The sequence below is a fragment of the Chanos chanos genome, chromosome 11 (genome assembly GCF_902362185.1).
Source record: "Chanos chanos chromosome 11, fChaCha1.1, whole genome shotgun sequence".
In the NCBI taxonomy this organism is placed as follows: domain Eukaryota; kingdom Metazoa; phylum Chordata; class Actinopteri; order Gonorynchiformes; family Chanidae; genus Chanos; species Chanos chanos.
In genome coordinates, this window is record NC_044505.1 from 24,795,594 (window position 1) to 24,808,093 (window position 12,500).

The 12,500-nt window shown below is 48.9% G+C and overlaps 1 protein-coding gene across 1 annotated transcript in view; it reads left to right on the forward strand.

Moving 5' to 3' along the window:
* Positions 1–12,500, forward strand: part of dlc1 (DLC1 Rho GTPase activating protein) — a 31,803-nt gene that overhangs the window by 4,767 nt on the left and 14,536 nt on the right. Inside the window, exons 2-6 of the mRNA XM_030788200.1 lie at positions 2,546–2,617; positions 4,596–4,677; positions 6,892–6,955; positions 9,464–11,010; positions 12,317–12,496. Of these exons, the coding sequence (XP_030644060.1) occupies positions 2,546–2,617; positions 4,596–4,677; positions 6,892–6,955; positions 9,464–11,010; positions 12,317–12,496 (1,945 nt within the window). The remainder of the gene's footprint in view (positions 1–2,545; positions 2,618–4,595; positions 4,678–6,891; positions 6,956–9,463; positions 11,011–12,316; positions 12,497–12,500) is intronic.

Here is a 12,500-nt window from a genome sequence, read left to right on the forward strand (position 1 = left end):
CTAGGGCCTTTTTTCTGTTTGCTTTCGCACCGCCAGTAGGAACGCTGAAGTGACGTAAGCCGGCCGACGGTATAGCAGCTAAGAGCTGTTGTTGATGACTAACCAGGATAGCTGCACATTTCGAAGTACAAATTTAATGACTTTTAAGACCTTTTAAATACCTCCAAAAGGAAAAAAAGAACCATTACTGCGGCAAAAGAAATCGACAAACTAGACTACTGGCGATAGACCCAGTCCAATGGAGAAAATAATTTCCCAATGCATTTATGCATTTACCACCGCAGTAGCAGTGAATGACTTGATGGGCATAGTACTTTTCGGGTGCTAGCATAGCGCTTGTGCCTGACCCTTGCTCGCGGCATTGTGTTTTTTTTTTTTTTTTCCCCTTTTTCCCCGCCGCAGCCCTAAAATCGTAAGCTGGATAAACACATTCTTATTTTAGGTTAAAATGCGGATCACAGGCACACAAGCGGACGCACAAGCACCTACCGAAGCGGAGTGTGCGCTATCTCTTCAATGTACAAATATACATTGGACGTTGCAAAATGGTCATTGTTGGGGGATATAAAATACCGGTAAAATAAAACATAAAAACTATGTGCCCCCTCCTACAATTCCAGACATTTTGAGAAATGAATATCAAAAGCTAAATGAAATACGTTCTAAGACTTTATATTTTGCACGGATCTTTAAAAATGGCGGTTGCAATCATCGTATACCTGCGTCTAGACCAATGGCTGTACACCTACGTCACAAGGTTCCTATTGTGCTGCAAAAGTACCTACCCTGGAGTAGGGGCTAAAAAAGCCCCTCAAAACGGCGTTCTTAGAACTAAAATCGTTCTAAGTTCCTGCGGTGCGAACACGCCAAAAAGGGGGTACTTTCTCCAACAGTTCTAAGAACTATGAAAAGTTCCTCCGGTGCGAAAGCGCCTCATGTCTGTAGGGCCTGTAAAGTCTGTAAGCAACATTTACATATAAATAGCCTCTCATTCCACAGCATGTTTGTATACACACACACACCCATCACTCTGTTAACCTCCATATAAACACACTCACGACATTCCCACACATATATGCAAGATTTTGCTCCTACTCTAGTTTATAAAACATTTGTTTTGTTATATTTAGTTTGTGCATTCCTACGAGTTCACAACGCAGCAGTAACGCGGTGGTTTTTTCAGACCACAGTGTGATGCTTGGTGAGGCTGGGTTTGGGTTTGGACCGGTGAGAGTTTTAGTCCTGCTGTGTCCCTGTCCCTGGCGTCTGTGGATGACAGTGCCTCACCTGGAGTTACAGTGTTGTGTACTCTGATGTCGTCTGGGCATGTTATTGGTATATAAAGCCTCTTTTCTTTCCCCTCCCTCTCCTCCTCTCTCCCTCTCTCTCTCTCTCTCTCCCTCCATCATGCAGCGTTTGTTTTCCTCGCCTGTACATGAACCCACTCCTTCAAAAGGAAAGGGCCTCTTTTCTGGAGCGTCTGATTTTCCCCCGGCCTCTTGTTCTGTGGGTGGAAATGAAGCGGAACCAGCAGGCCGGGCGTTTTCTGAGATTAAGGGTGAAGCGCGATTATCGCGGATCTGGCTCCGGGGTGCAGGAACACGACTGATTACACCTCCTAAAAAAGGAGAGAGGGAGCCTCACGTCCTCCCCTGGTCTGAACGACGGCCCATTGTGATGCGTAATTGTTCAGATGGTACGGGCGATATCTCAGGGCCCCGGGGACCCTGGCAGCGTCTCCGCTGCTCTCGCTCTGAAAAGCCAAAAGTCACGGAAGCCATTTCTACGGCCACCAGACTGGCCATGCTGTCCCTTACTGCTCTCCTGAGGGGCCAGAACAGAGCGTGTTTGGGTGGATTGTTCCGGAAGGTGTCACCATTTGGTGTCGTGTAAAGGCTTTTTTCCTTTGTAGCTAGTGAGGCATCATTAGCAGTGTCCCGCCCTCAGATCCTGCCCCGGGCTGAGCCGCCACAGAAAACCACTTAGCATGTCGCTCTCAAATGAGGCAGAAATGTCAGTCTTAAAGAGGAGAAGCTGATTGGATTCTCTCTCAGCAGGGTGTGTGTGTGTGTTTGTGTGTGTGTGTGTGTGTGTGCGCGCGCGTGTGTCCTGAATCCTAAGGTCCTAAAACGCCTCGTATTACAAACACACACACACACACACACACACACATACAGAGGCATACGGTGTCAGGCCCTGGCACTGTTGGCGTGAATGAGGTCTTTGAGGTTTGAATTGGGAATAGTGGGAATAGTGGGAGTGGTGTAAACATGTTCCCAGTGTGAGCTGTGTTTAAAGGGTTCACAGAGTTTATGTGCCTGAGAAAAGACATTCCCTGCCCAACCTGTGGTCTCCACTAATGTCATGCACTCATAATGGACATGTTAGCACAGTCATGACCTCTGGACTGTGTAGCGTGTGTGTGTGTGTGTGTTTATGGTATTTTCAGTTTCATAATGAATCACAGTTATAACACATTCTAATGTGTCAAAAATCACTGAACATTTCTCTCTCTCTCTCTCTCTCTCTCTCTCTCTTGCTGTAGAAATTGAGGCCAAAGAGGCGTGTACCTGGCTGAGAGCTGCTGGTTTCCCGCAGTATGCCCAGCTCTATGAAGGTAGGACATCCTCTCCACCACAGTGCCACAGCCTCCAGATAGTTCTCATCCACTCGGACTGCAGCAAAATGCCTGAAAGATGGGTTACCACGGCGATTACAGCCAAACTAACATGACCACAGGCATAAGTTTTGTAATTTAATTTGTCTAATTGCCATGGGATGTTTTTATTCCCACCAGTAGCAGAGTAGACTGAGTGACCAAGCGTGTAACAGAGTCTGTGAGCAGGAGAGCTAACAGGATCAGTTGATTTGGATCACGGCTTGCGTTTGTTGTTTTATGGTTTTGTCGCTGAAGACTAAATGAATTCTGCATGCACCCAGCTGGACATGACCTGTTCCCCACTCACTCTCTAGACCATCTCTCCTCTGAGAAACATACAAAGCACAAGAGCTGAGGGAAGCGCGTGATAAACTGTCTTAACCCCTTTGTGTTTATTTTACTTCATTCGATTTATTCTTATTGATTACTTTATTCTTATTGACTAATGAGTAACTTTATTTATTTTGGATAGCTCACTCCCATACTTGCTGTCTTTTTCCTGGATCTCTCCAGAGTTGATTACTTTAGCCTTGATGATTTTTTAAGCAATATTTGTCCACAGTCCTCTTCCATAATGCAGCGCCCCCTACAGAGTGTAGGTGGGGAGAGTGCATGGTTTCTTTTTTCTATGTTGTTTTTGTTTTTTGTTTTTTTTACTTCACATACTATTTACACATGCAAAAAAGACATGCAGGTCTGTGTATAACACCCAGCAGAGCAGCTACGGCCATTCCGTCAATGCGGCCAGTCAGACGTGTCACATGACACGTCCTAGCGCCACAGTTTGACATGTATCCCAGTCATGAAATACCCACGTGCTCTCCTGCGCTATCTGCCAGGACTGGACGCATGGTCTGAGGTGCACAGAGGCCGATGAACGCTGCTCGCTGATAAGAGCTTTAGAGTACAGTATGTTAAAGGTTTGTGAGAGAGAAGATGAGGATGAAGATCCTTGCCTTTCTCTCACGCATGCTGACACTGACACGCGTGTAGTCTTTCACACACACTGTGAAGTGGGCGGGAGGTTGCAGGTGACAGGCGGTTGGTGAGATGTCTGTGACAGTGTCTGAGGTGTAGAATGTGTTCCAGTTCCTTTGTGTGTGTTTTTTTTTTCCACACAGTTCTAAAATCACAGAGGAGCGACTCTCACCCATAAGTTAAAACTTCTCCTCTGTTTTTCATTTTCACCCCAACCTTTTCAAAGCTTCTCTACTGCAGTCTGCATTTAACACAGACCATCTCACCTCTCTGTCTCTCTCTCTCTCTCTCTCTCTGTCTCTCTCTCTCTCTCTCTCTCTCTCTCTCTCACTCTCTCTCTCTGTCCATTAGCATGTGTCAGACTGAGGGCTCAGTTAAGCTGTGTTAATGAAGAGTGAGACTGACTCTCTTAGGGCCATTGGCGGTGTACTGTGGCCCCTCCCACTCCTGCTGTCCCTCTCTTTTCTGCTGTGCAGCTGTGTTTGTTTGGTCGACTAACCCTCACTTCCTCTAGCTTTTCACCGCTGCCCATGGGGGCTGAGGAGACAGTGTGTGTAGTGTGTGTGTATGGAGGAGGGGGGACTCCCCTTCTAATATGCAAGGGCAAAGTCTCCATGCAGTACACACACACCCCCCCACCCCTGCCCCTGCCCCTGCCCCCGCCCCCAGTCTCTTTCCCCTAATCCCCACTTAGTTGGTCACTAAACCCCCACGCTATCACGCCAACCCTGAGTTACAAGGCTGTTTTAGTTTCCTCAAACAGTTTAAAGCCAAATAAAAGTTACGAAACCCTGGAAACTGTATTTATTAATGTTTAAACATAACACTAACGCCTCTCTGTCTCTCTCTCTCTCTCTGTCTCTCTCTCTCTCTCTCTGTCTTTCTCTCTCTCTCTCTCTCTCTCTCTCTTTCTCTCTCTGTCTCTCTCTGTCTCTCTCTCTCTCTCTCTCTCTGTCAGTGGGCCAGTTCCCCATTGAGATCAGCTCCGTTACCAGGGACCATGATTTCCTGGATGCAGATGCCATTGAAGCTCTGTGCAGGTGAGTGTGCTCTCTGATTAAACCCTGGACCTTCACTGCCGGTTCACCTGGACATGTCTGACTCTTTTTTTCCCTCTCTCTCTCTTTCTCCCCTCTCTCTCTCTCTCTCTCTCTCTCTCTCAAAATGAACTGTTCCACTCTGGTCTGTTACGTCTGAAGGTAGATTACTTCATTACTGCACTGAAAAGGGTGAATGTTACAGTCAGAGATCAGGTATAGAGATAAAGGGTGAATGTTACAGTCAGAGATCAGGTATAGAGATAAAAGGTGATAAAGGACTTGTGCTCCCTTTATTTTTTAATGTTTCTCTTTATCTCTCTCTTACTCTCCTGCTTTCTGTAGAGTTTTCTCTTTATGCAGGTTTTATTTCTTTCCATCTCCGTATATCTCTTTCTTCTGAACTGCCGGGCAGGTCGTGCTATCTTTCCCAAGTTCCTCCTCTCTCAGGATGTGTCCTCCTAGTCCCTGCAAGCTTCTAGAACATTCTATGCTACCCACACCTGTGCCCCAGTTGGCCAGGGAGAGCGTGCAGAGCCTGGAGAGAGATAACAAGCAAATGACAGAAAAAAAAACCTGATAAAGGAGATCTGTGGTCAGCACAGGGACTCACTACATGTTGTTCATTCTAGACGTTTTGTTCTCTGTTACACACTTCTGCTAGCCATGAAGAGCTTGTTTGTACCTCTGAAAAGAATGTAAATAAGCTTTGTTTGCGATAAGGACGTTCAACTCCACACATTGTTTGAAGCGGTCGGCGCTGCTCCACGCCTCACAGTTGGCTCACACGGGAGGCCTCAGATAGAGCCGTGTTCTGCAGGAGGAGAGATAGTTTAACGGGAGAGAAGAGGGGGCAAAGCAGAGGGGAGGGAAAAGACAATGGAGAGAGAGAAGGGAGTAGGAGAGTTAAGCCAACGTGTTGAGTTATGCAGAAAGTGTCTGAATGCAAACGACAGGTTCTCTACATGTCTCTTCTGATGTAAGTCAACACGAAGTCTGCACAATGTGGTTTGCATATTCATAACACTCACTCCTGTGATGACATACTTGATGACATACATTTGTGATCTTAAAAAAAAAAAAAGACCAGAGTTCTAGAGGTCTGAGAGGGCACGGGTCTGAGGGCACGGGTCTGAGGGCACGGGTCTGAGGGCACGGGTGCGACTTTGGTCACAGCTGTCTCCCTGGAATTCGGCTGTTACCATAGGGATACTCCCTAACATCAGACACAGAGAGACACAGACGCTCGCTGACGTCAGACAGAAAGAGCTGCTGGTTGCCTGCTCAGAACCCCTAAATCTTAACATTTCATGTCGTTTGAAGGTGTGTGTTCATTATGGATGTGGAAAACATTTAAGAAATGGAAGATGTGGGCATTTCTGCCACCAGGGGGCTTGTGTTTTTTGAGGCAACAGTGGAGACAAAGCAAGGGTAAGAGTCACAGTCAGGACAGACTGAGCGAGAGAGAGAGAGAGAGAGAGAGAGAGTAGTCTTAAGAAGTTGAATCTTTAACTGACTGGGGTCCAGGTTGGCCCAGATGGAGTCTGAAGCATCTGGGAGCCATTTAGTACCCCCCCCCCCCCCCCCAAAAAAAAGATCCTGATCTCCACCACAGGGTCACATGGCCAGAGCCCCAGGGACTCCCTGCCAGGTGGCTGGGGGGAGTGGGGGGGGGGGGGGGGGGGGGCTTTCTGCATCTTTTGTTGTGTTGTCCTCACCACTCCACCAGATTTCTTGTCTTTTTTTCCTCCCTTTTTCCTCCACTCTTTCTCTCTCTTACCCTAATCTGGAGCTAATCCTTCAGCAGCTCATTAACAGCTCCCCTCATCCTCTCTGCGTCTCTTTGTCTCCCCTTCCTCTCTCTCTCTCTTTCTCCATCCCTCCTTCTCGGCTTGGTTTGTCATTAGAGCCGTCTGTTTGTAGGCTTTTAATGACTCCAACTACAGCCTGTCTGCAAGGCCCCAAGTTCCTGTTTAGAAACATCAGCTCAGAATGTCTCTGTTAATGTCTCTGTTAATGTCTCTGTTAATGTGTCTTTCTGTTTTTGTTTGTGTGTGTGCGTGTGCATGTGTGTGTGTGTGTGTGTGTGTGTGTGTGTGTGTGCGTGTATGTGTGTGTGTGTGCGTGTGCGTGTGCGTGTGCGTGTGTGTGTGTGTGTGTGTGTGTGTGTGTGTGTGTGTGTGTGTGCGTGTGTGTGTGTGTGTGTGTGCTCTACAGGAGACTGAACACACTCAATAAATGTGCTTTGATGCGACTGGATATCACCCCTCAGAGGAAAAGAGTAAGTGACATTTATCAAAATGCTCTTTTCCACGCTCTCTCTTTTCACCCCCCCCACTCTCTCTCCCTCTCTCTCCCTCTCCTCCCCCTCTCCCTCTCTCCCTCTCTCTCGCTCTCTTGCTCTCTCTCTCCCTCTCTCTCTCTCTCTCTTTACCTGTCGTCCATCTGTTGTGACTTCTCCCCTCTCTGTGGAGTTGCTGTTTGCCTGTCGTCTGTTTTAATTAGAAGGAAGCCCATGTTTCTGGACCCAGAGATTGGGGCTGTGAGGGAGGAGCTTTCGTGTCCAAATGAAGGGTTTGTGGTGGCACCGCCCTCCTCCTCCTCCTCCACTGCCCTGTTCTCCCTGTTCATCCTCTGTCTCTCACCAAACACCTCCTCAAACCTCCCCTTTCCTTACCATAAAACCAAACACCTCCTCAAACCTCCCCTTTCCTTACCATAAAACCAAACACCTCCTCAAACCTCCCCTTTCCTTACCATAAAAGGAAGAGTATGTACGCTCCCCGAGTCTGACACAGGCCAACCTGTGTCGCTTTAGTCTGTGTCTGTGTCTCTGTCTGTATCTCTGTCTGTGTCTGTGTCTGTGTCTGTGTCTCTGTCTGTATCTCTGTCTGTGTCTCTGTCTCTGTCTGTGTCTCTGTCTGTGTCTGTGTCTGTGTCTGTGTCTCTGTCTGTATCTCTGTCTGTGTCTCTGTCTCTGTCTCTGTCTGTGTCTCTGTCTGTCTGTGTCTTTGTCTCCGTCTGTCTGTGTATGTGTCTCTGTCTGTGTCTGTGTCTGTGTCTGTGTCTCTGTCTCTGTCTCTGTCTGTATCTCTGTCTCTGTCTGTGTCTCTGTCTCTGTCTGTGTATGTGTCTGTATATGTGTGTGTGGTGGTGGTGTGTGTGTGTTTGTTTGTTTGCAGATGTACAAATGTATTTTCTCCAAAACACCCACTGAAGCAAGTTCATTTTTTCTGTAGCACACAAGTTTTCCATATACGCACATTAGGGTGTGTTCAGCCTGTGTGTTCTGGTCTAAGTCATTTTTCTCTTCGGTGCCACGTCCAGATTTGATGAGTCAGAGGGGAGGGCCATGAGAGGGAATTATTTGCCCCGTTTTAAAGCCGCGTGAGCCCGAATCGTCCTTGGCCCACATTGAGCTGTTTTTCTTTGCACTTTCAGGGTCTTATTTTCCTGTTCCATCCCTTATAACCCCAGCTAAAAGCACAGAGAATTGATCAGACATGACGTACGTGGGTCTGAAACATTGTCAGGTCTTGCTCTATAACAGAAGGAGAGCCATTTGGTCCAGGGCTGGGGATTCACATTCACACTTTCCATCAAACTGCTGGACTTTCACTCAGACAAAGGATCCCACTGCTCCAGTCTTCCTCAGAGAGGGTGTAAAATGAGCACTGTATTTCTGACAGACTTTTGTCCCCTGCCTCCTTAGCCTCCGGAAGGAAGATGCCATGGTCTTGTAAGACCAAATTTCCAGTTTCACGTTTGCTGGTTGGTCAGTCCTACAGTGAGAGAGTGGGGCAGATGATGGATCGCAGTCTGTCTCATTCAACAGCCCCTTTGAAGGAGTAGCTGCCGCCATATTGGCAGTTGTTAGTCTGGAAGGGGTAGTTGGGGGCATTGTGGAGACTGACTAACCTAGTCTCCCTGGCTGGAGCTTGAACTGTGGGAATTTTTAGTTGGAATTTCCTGTGCCCTTCCCCCAGCCCTCAGGGTTAAGGATAGATTAACCAGTGAGAGAGTGGGGGGGGGGGGGGGGGGGGGGTAGGAAAAAAAAAGGAAGAATGAACATGTGACTGTGTTGTGACATGGATAAGTGAAAAGCAATACACCCACAGGTTTCTCTCTGCTGGTCATCTTCCCAAAGGGACAGCATGGTCTGGGAGCTGGGCATGGCAGTCCAGGGGTCCGGGGTCTGGCTCTCAGAGGCAGATGGAATCCAAAATTGTCCATCATAAGCCTGTATTATAAAAAAAAAAACAAATTGCCTTCAAACATGCCCCAATCAGTTTTGATCTTTCAAAATGTTCCCCAACCCTCAACTTTCATTAATACATGTAAGCTTAAAATACAGCAGACAGGGTGGAAAGAATTGGTCTAGTCCCAGCTAATCCATGTAAAATTGGATCTTTGAGAAAAAAATTTCCTCTAATCTTGCTTCTTTGTTTGTGTACACAAGACATCAGTGAATGTGAATTCTGTTTGACTTTGTTTCATTAATGTAGGTGTTTGTTTGGAGTCTTAACTATTTCTGTACCCACGTTTTCATTGGATCTGCAGTTTGTAACTGATTTTGCTAATGCTAATTTTATCAGGGGACATTAAAAAAAAAACTCTCTTGCATTGATGTCCTCCTTCTAACATTTGCCTCCATGTGTGACCTTCCATGCGATGTCTAAATTTAATTTTGCTGTTGAATTTTACTGTTCAGTGCTCATTTACAGAAAAAGAGTTCTGTTCATCTCCTGCTAAAGCCCTCCTAACCCACTGCCATGTCTGTGTCCCCCAGAGCGAAGACTCTGATGAAGATGAACCGTGTGCAATCAGCGGTCGCTGGACCTTTCAGCGGGACAGCAAGCGTTGGTCTCGTCTGGACGAGGTGGACGTCTTCTCCCTGCCCGGTAACGGCGTCTCTGCGGGCGATGACTGTCTGGCGGGCGGTTTGCGGGAGGGCGTGAGCGCCGACAGCGTACTGACCGACCTGAGCGAACAGCCTGAGGTCAGTTCCCTCCACAGCGTCGGCAGCGGCGGCCAGGGCAAAGGGACCACTCCCAGTGCTCCCAACACCATGCCTTCCAGTCCCGCCACCACGGCGGCCGCCACCCGCGCCAGCTCGGTGGCCAGCGTCTGCTCCTCGGGAACGTCGGGCGCCAACGAGGACTCCCTCTCTGACGGCCTCCCGTCGCCGCTGGAGAGAGGCAGCTTCTCCTTTGAGGCCAAGTCCTGCCCGGGCGGCGGCGGAGGAGGGAAGGGCACGCGGTCTCGAGCGAAGAGCTTCCTCAAACGCATGGAGAGTCTGCGTCGGCGCAGCAGCAGCAGCACGTCCAAGCGCAAGAAGAAGCTGGGGGGAGGACAGGGACGGCTGGAGATCAGCGGACCCGTCCCCAAAGAAGGTCTGGACGATGAGAAGCTACGCAGACTGAACTGCGTGGACATCGCCGCGCCGGAGCGCGATAATACCAGCGCCAGTCGCAACCGCAGCGTGTCCTACTCCACACAGACCAGCAGCGGCAGTGCAGGCAGCAGCCAGTCGGAGGCCAGCAGCGGCAGTGCCATGAGCACCCCCAGCCCGGTCACGCGGGCACGCAGCCACAGCACTGCCGCCGGGTCCAGCAAACGCGTCGGCATGTACCTGGAGGGCTTCGATCCTTTTAGCCTGGTCCTGCAGCCGGCCCAAGATCAGAACCAGGACCATCATAACCAGGGTCAAAGGTTTAATTCAGGTCAGCCAGAGAAAGGCATTCACGGCATAGCCGAACAAAACCGCCGCAACTGCAAGAAATCTTCCCGCTCTGAGGACGACGAGCGTGTAAAAGAGGAGGAAGAGGGCGGTGTGATTTTCTTCTACCTGCCAGAGGACCACAAGCCTGGAACCTTCCCCAAAGCTCTAGCTGATGGTGGGCTCTGTCGCCGTGGCGTTAGTCGCCGCCCACCCCGCCAAGGTTCGTCCACCTCACTGGACAGCCGGCTCAGTTTCTATGACAACGTGCCCTACACGGGTCTTGGAGAGGAAGAGGATGATGAGGAAGAGGAGGAACCAAAACTGGAGGAGGTTCTGGAACGTGTGAGTGGCCTGCAGCGACTGGTCAATGCTTGGGCAGAGACAGGTGCTGAGGAAGAGGAAGAGGAAGAGGAAGATGAGGAAGGGGATTCAGATTCTGCACTGGACTCAGCCTCACCGTGTCCGTCCTCACCACTCCAGAACCACCTGGAGGAGACGGAAAACGGCAGTGACCAGGACAGCACAGGGAACCCGTTAGGGGAACATGATGACACACTCCAGGCACGAGAGAGACGAGATTCGGGTGTGGGAGCCTCGCTCACCCGTTCCAACAGGTCAGACACACACACACGCGCACGCGCGCGCACAGATATTTAAAGAAATGAAATGGAAAATATACAATTACATAAATTCATACACACGGGTATAAATTTCACAGAAATGTGTAGAGGAACATACTTGTTTCCGTGGTGATGCACAGAAAAGCGATGTACTGTTCAATTTTCCCCTGAGAGAGAAAGAATATAGAGACAGTGAAAGAACTGTAGATATATAGACACATTTTCCCCTGAGAGAGAAAGAATATAGAGACAGTGAAAGAACTGTAGATATATAGACACATTTGCACAAAACTAAGACAGAGACAGAGACACACAAGAAGAAGAAGAGTTGAAGCAGACACTTAGAGAGAAAGAGAGAGAGAGAGAGAGAGAGAGAGAGAGAGAGAAAGAGAGAGAGAGAGAGAGAGAAGGAGAGAGAGAGAGAGCAATGGGGAGAGAGAGAGAGAGAGAGAGAGAGAGAGAGAGAAGGAGAGAGAGAGAGAGAGAGAGAGAGAGAGAGAAGGAGAGAAGGAGAGAGAGAGAGAGAGCAATGGGGAGAGAGAGAGAGAGAGAGGGAGAGAGAGAGAGAGAGAGAGAGAGAAGGAGAGAGAGAGAAGGAGAGAGAGAGAGAGAGAGAGAGAGAGAGAGAGAGAAGGAGAGAGAGAGAGAGAGAGAGAGAGAGAGAGAGAGAAGGAGAGAGAGAGAGAGAGCAATGGGGAGAGAGAGAGAGAGAGAGAGAGAGAGAGAGAGAGAGAGAGAGAGAGAGAGAGAGAGCCTCTGGAGCGTGTTTGGACAACTCTCCTTACGTAACCAGAACACACTGTGTTGAGTCTGGTGAGCTTTGCTCTCCGGAATGCTCTCTCTCCCCTCCGTGGAGTACAGAGATGCCGGCGGAATGCACAGCAGGAATTCCTCAGCTCTCATCTCAGTCATGGATATATCTTATCTGCAGGCTCTCACTTTGCCCTGTGTGTGTGTGTGTGTGTGGTGTTGCATGTAAACATTTCAAAATGAATTTGTAAAATGTTCACAGGCGAGCCTTAGCATATGTGAACACCCACTCACATTTCAGACATTCCCATATTTGCATATCTTTACTGATAGAAACCTTTACACAGCTGAGTGGGAGTTTGAACTGCATTTCTGCAAACAGGGCCATGAAAACGAATACCCATCCATTTGTGTTTCAGTATGTAAATCTCTCTCTCTCTCTGTGTGTGTGTGTGCGTCTGTGTGTGTGTGTGTGTCTGTGTGCGTGCCTCTGTGTGTGTATGCGTGTGCGTGTGTGCGTGTGTGTGTGTGTGTGTGTTTTGCTCCTCAGGCCTCAGAGACTGCGCTGGCCCAGTTTCCTGAGCTCCCACAGAGCCAGTTTGGCATCCACTCTGCTGCAGGTCGACTGTCAGTCAGTGCTGCAGATGAACTTACTGCAGAAATACAGTCTGCTGAAACTCACCGCCCTCCTGGAGAAACACACACCGACCAACAAACACGGCTTCAGCTGGTGA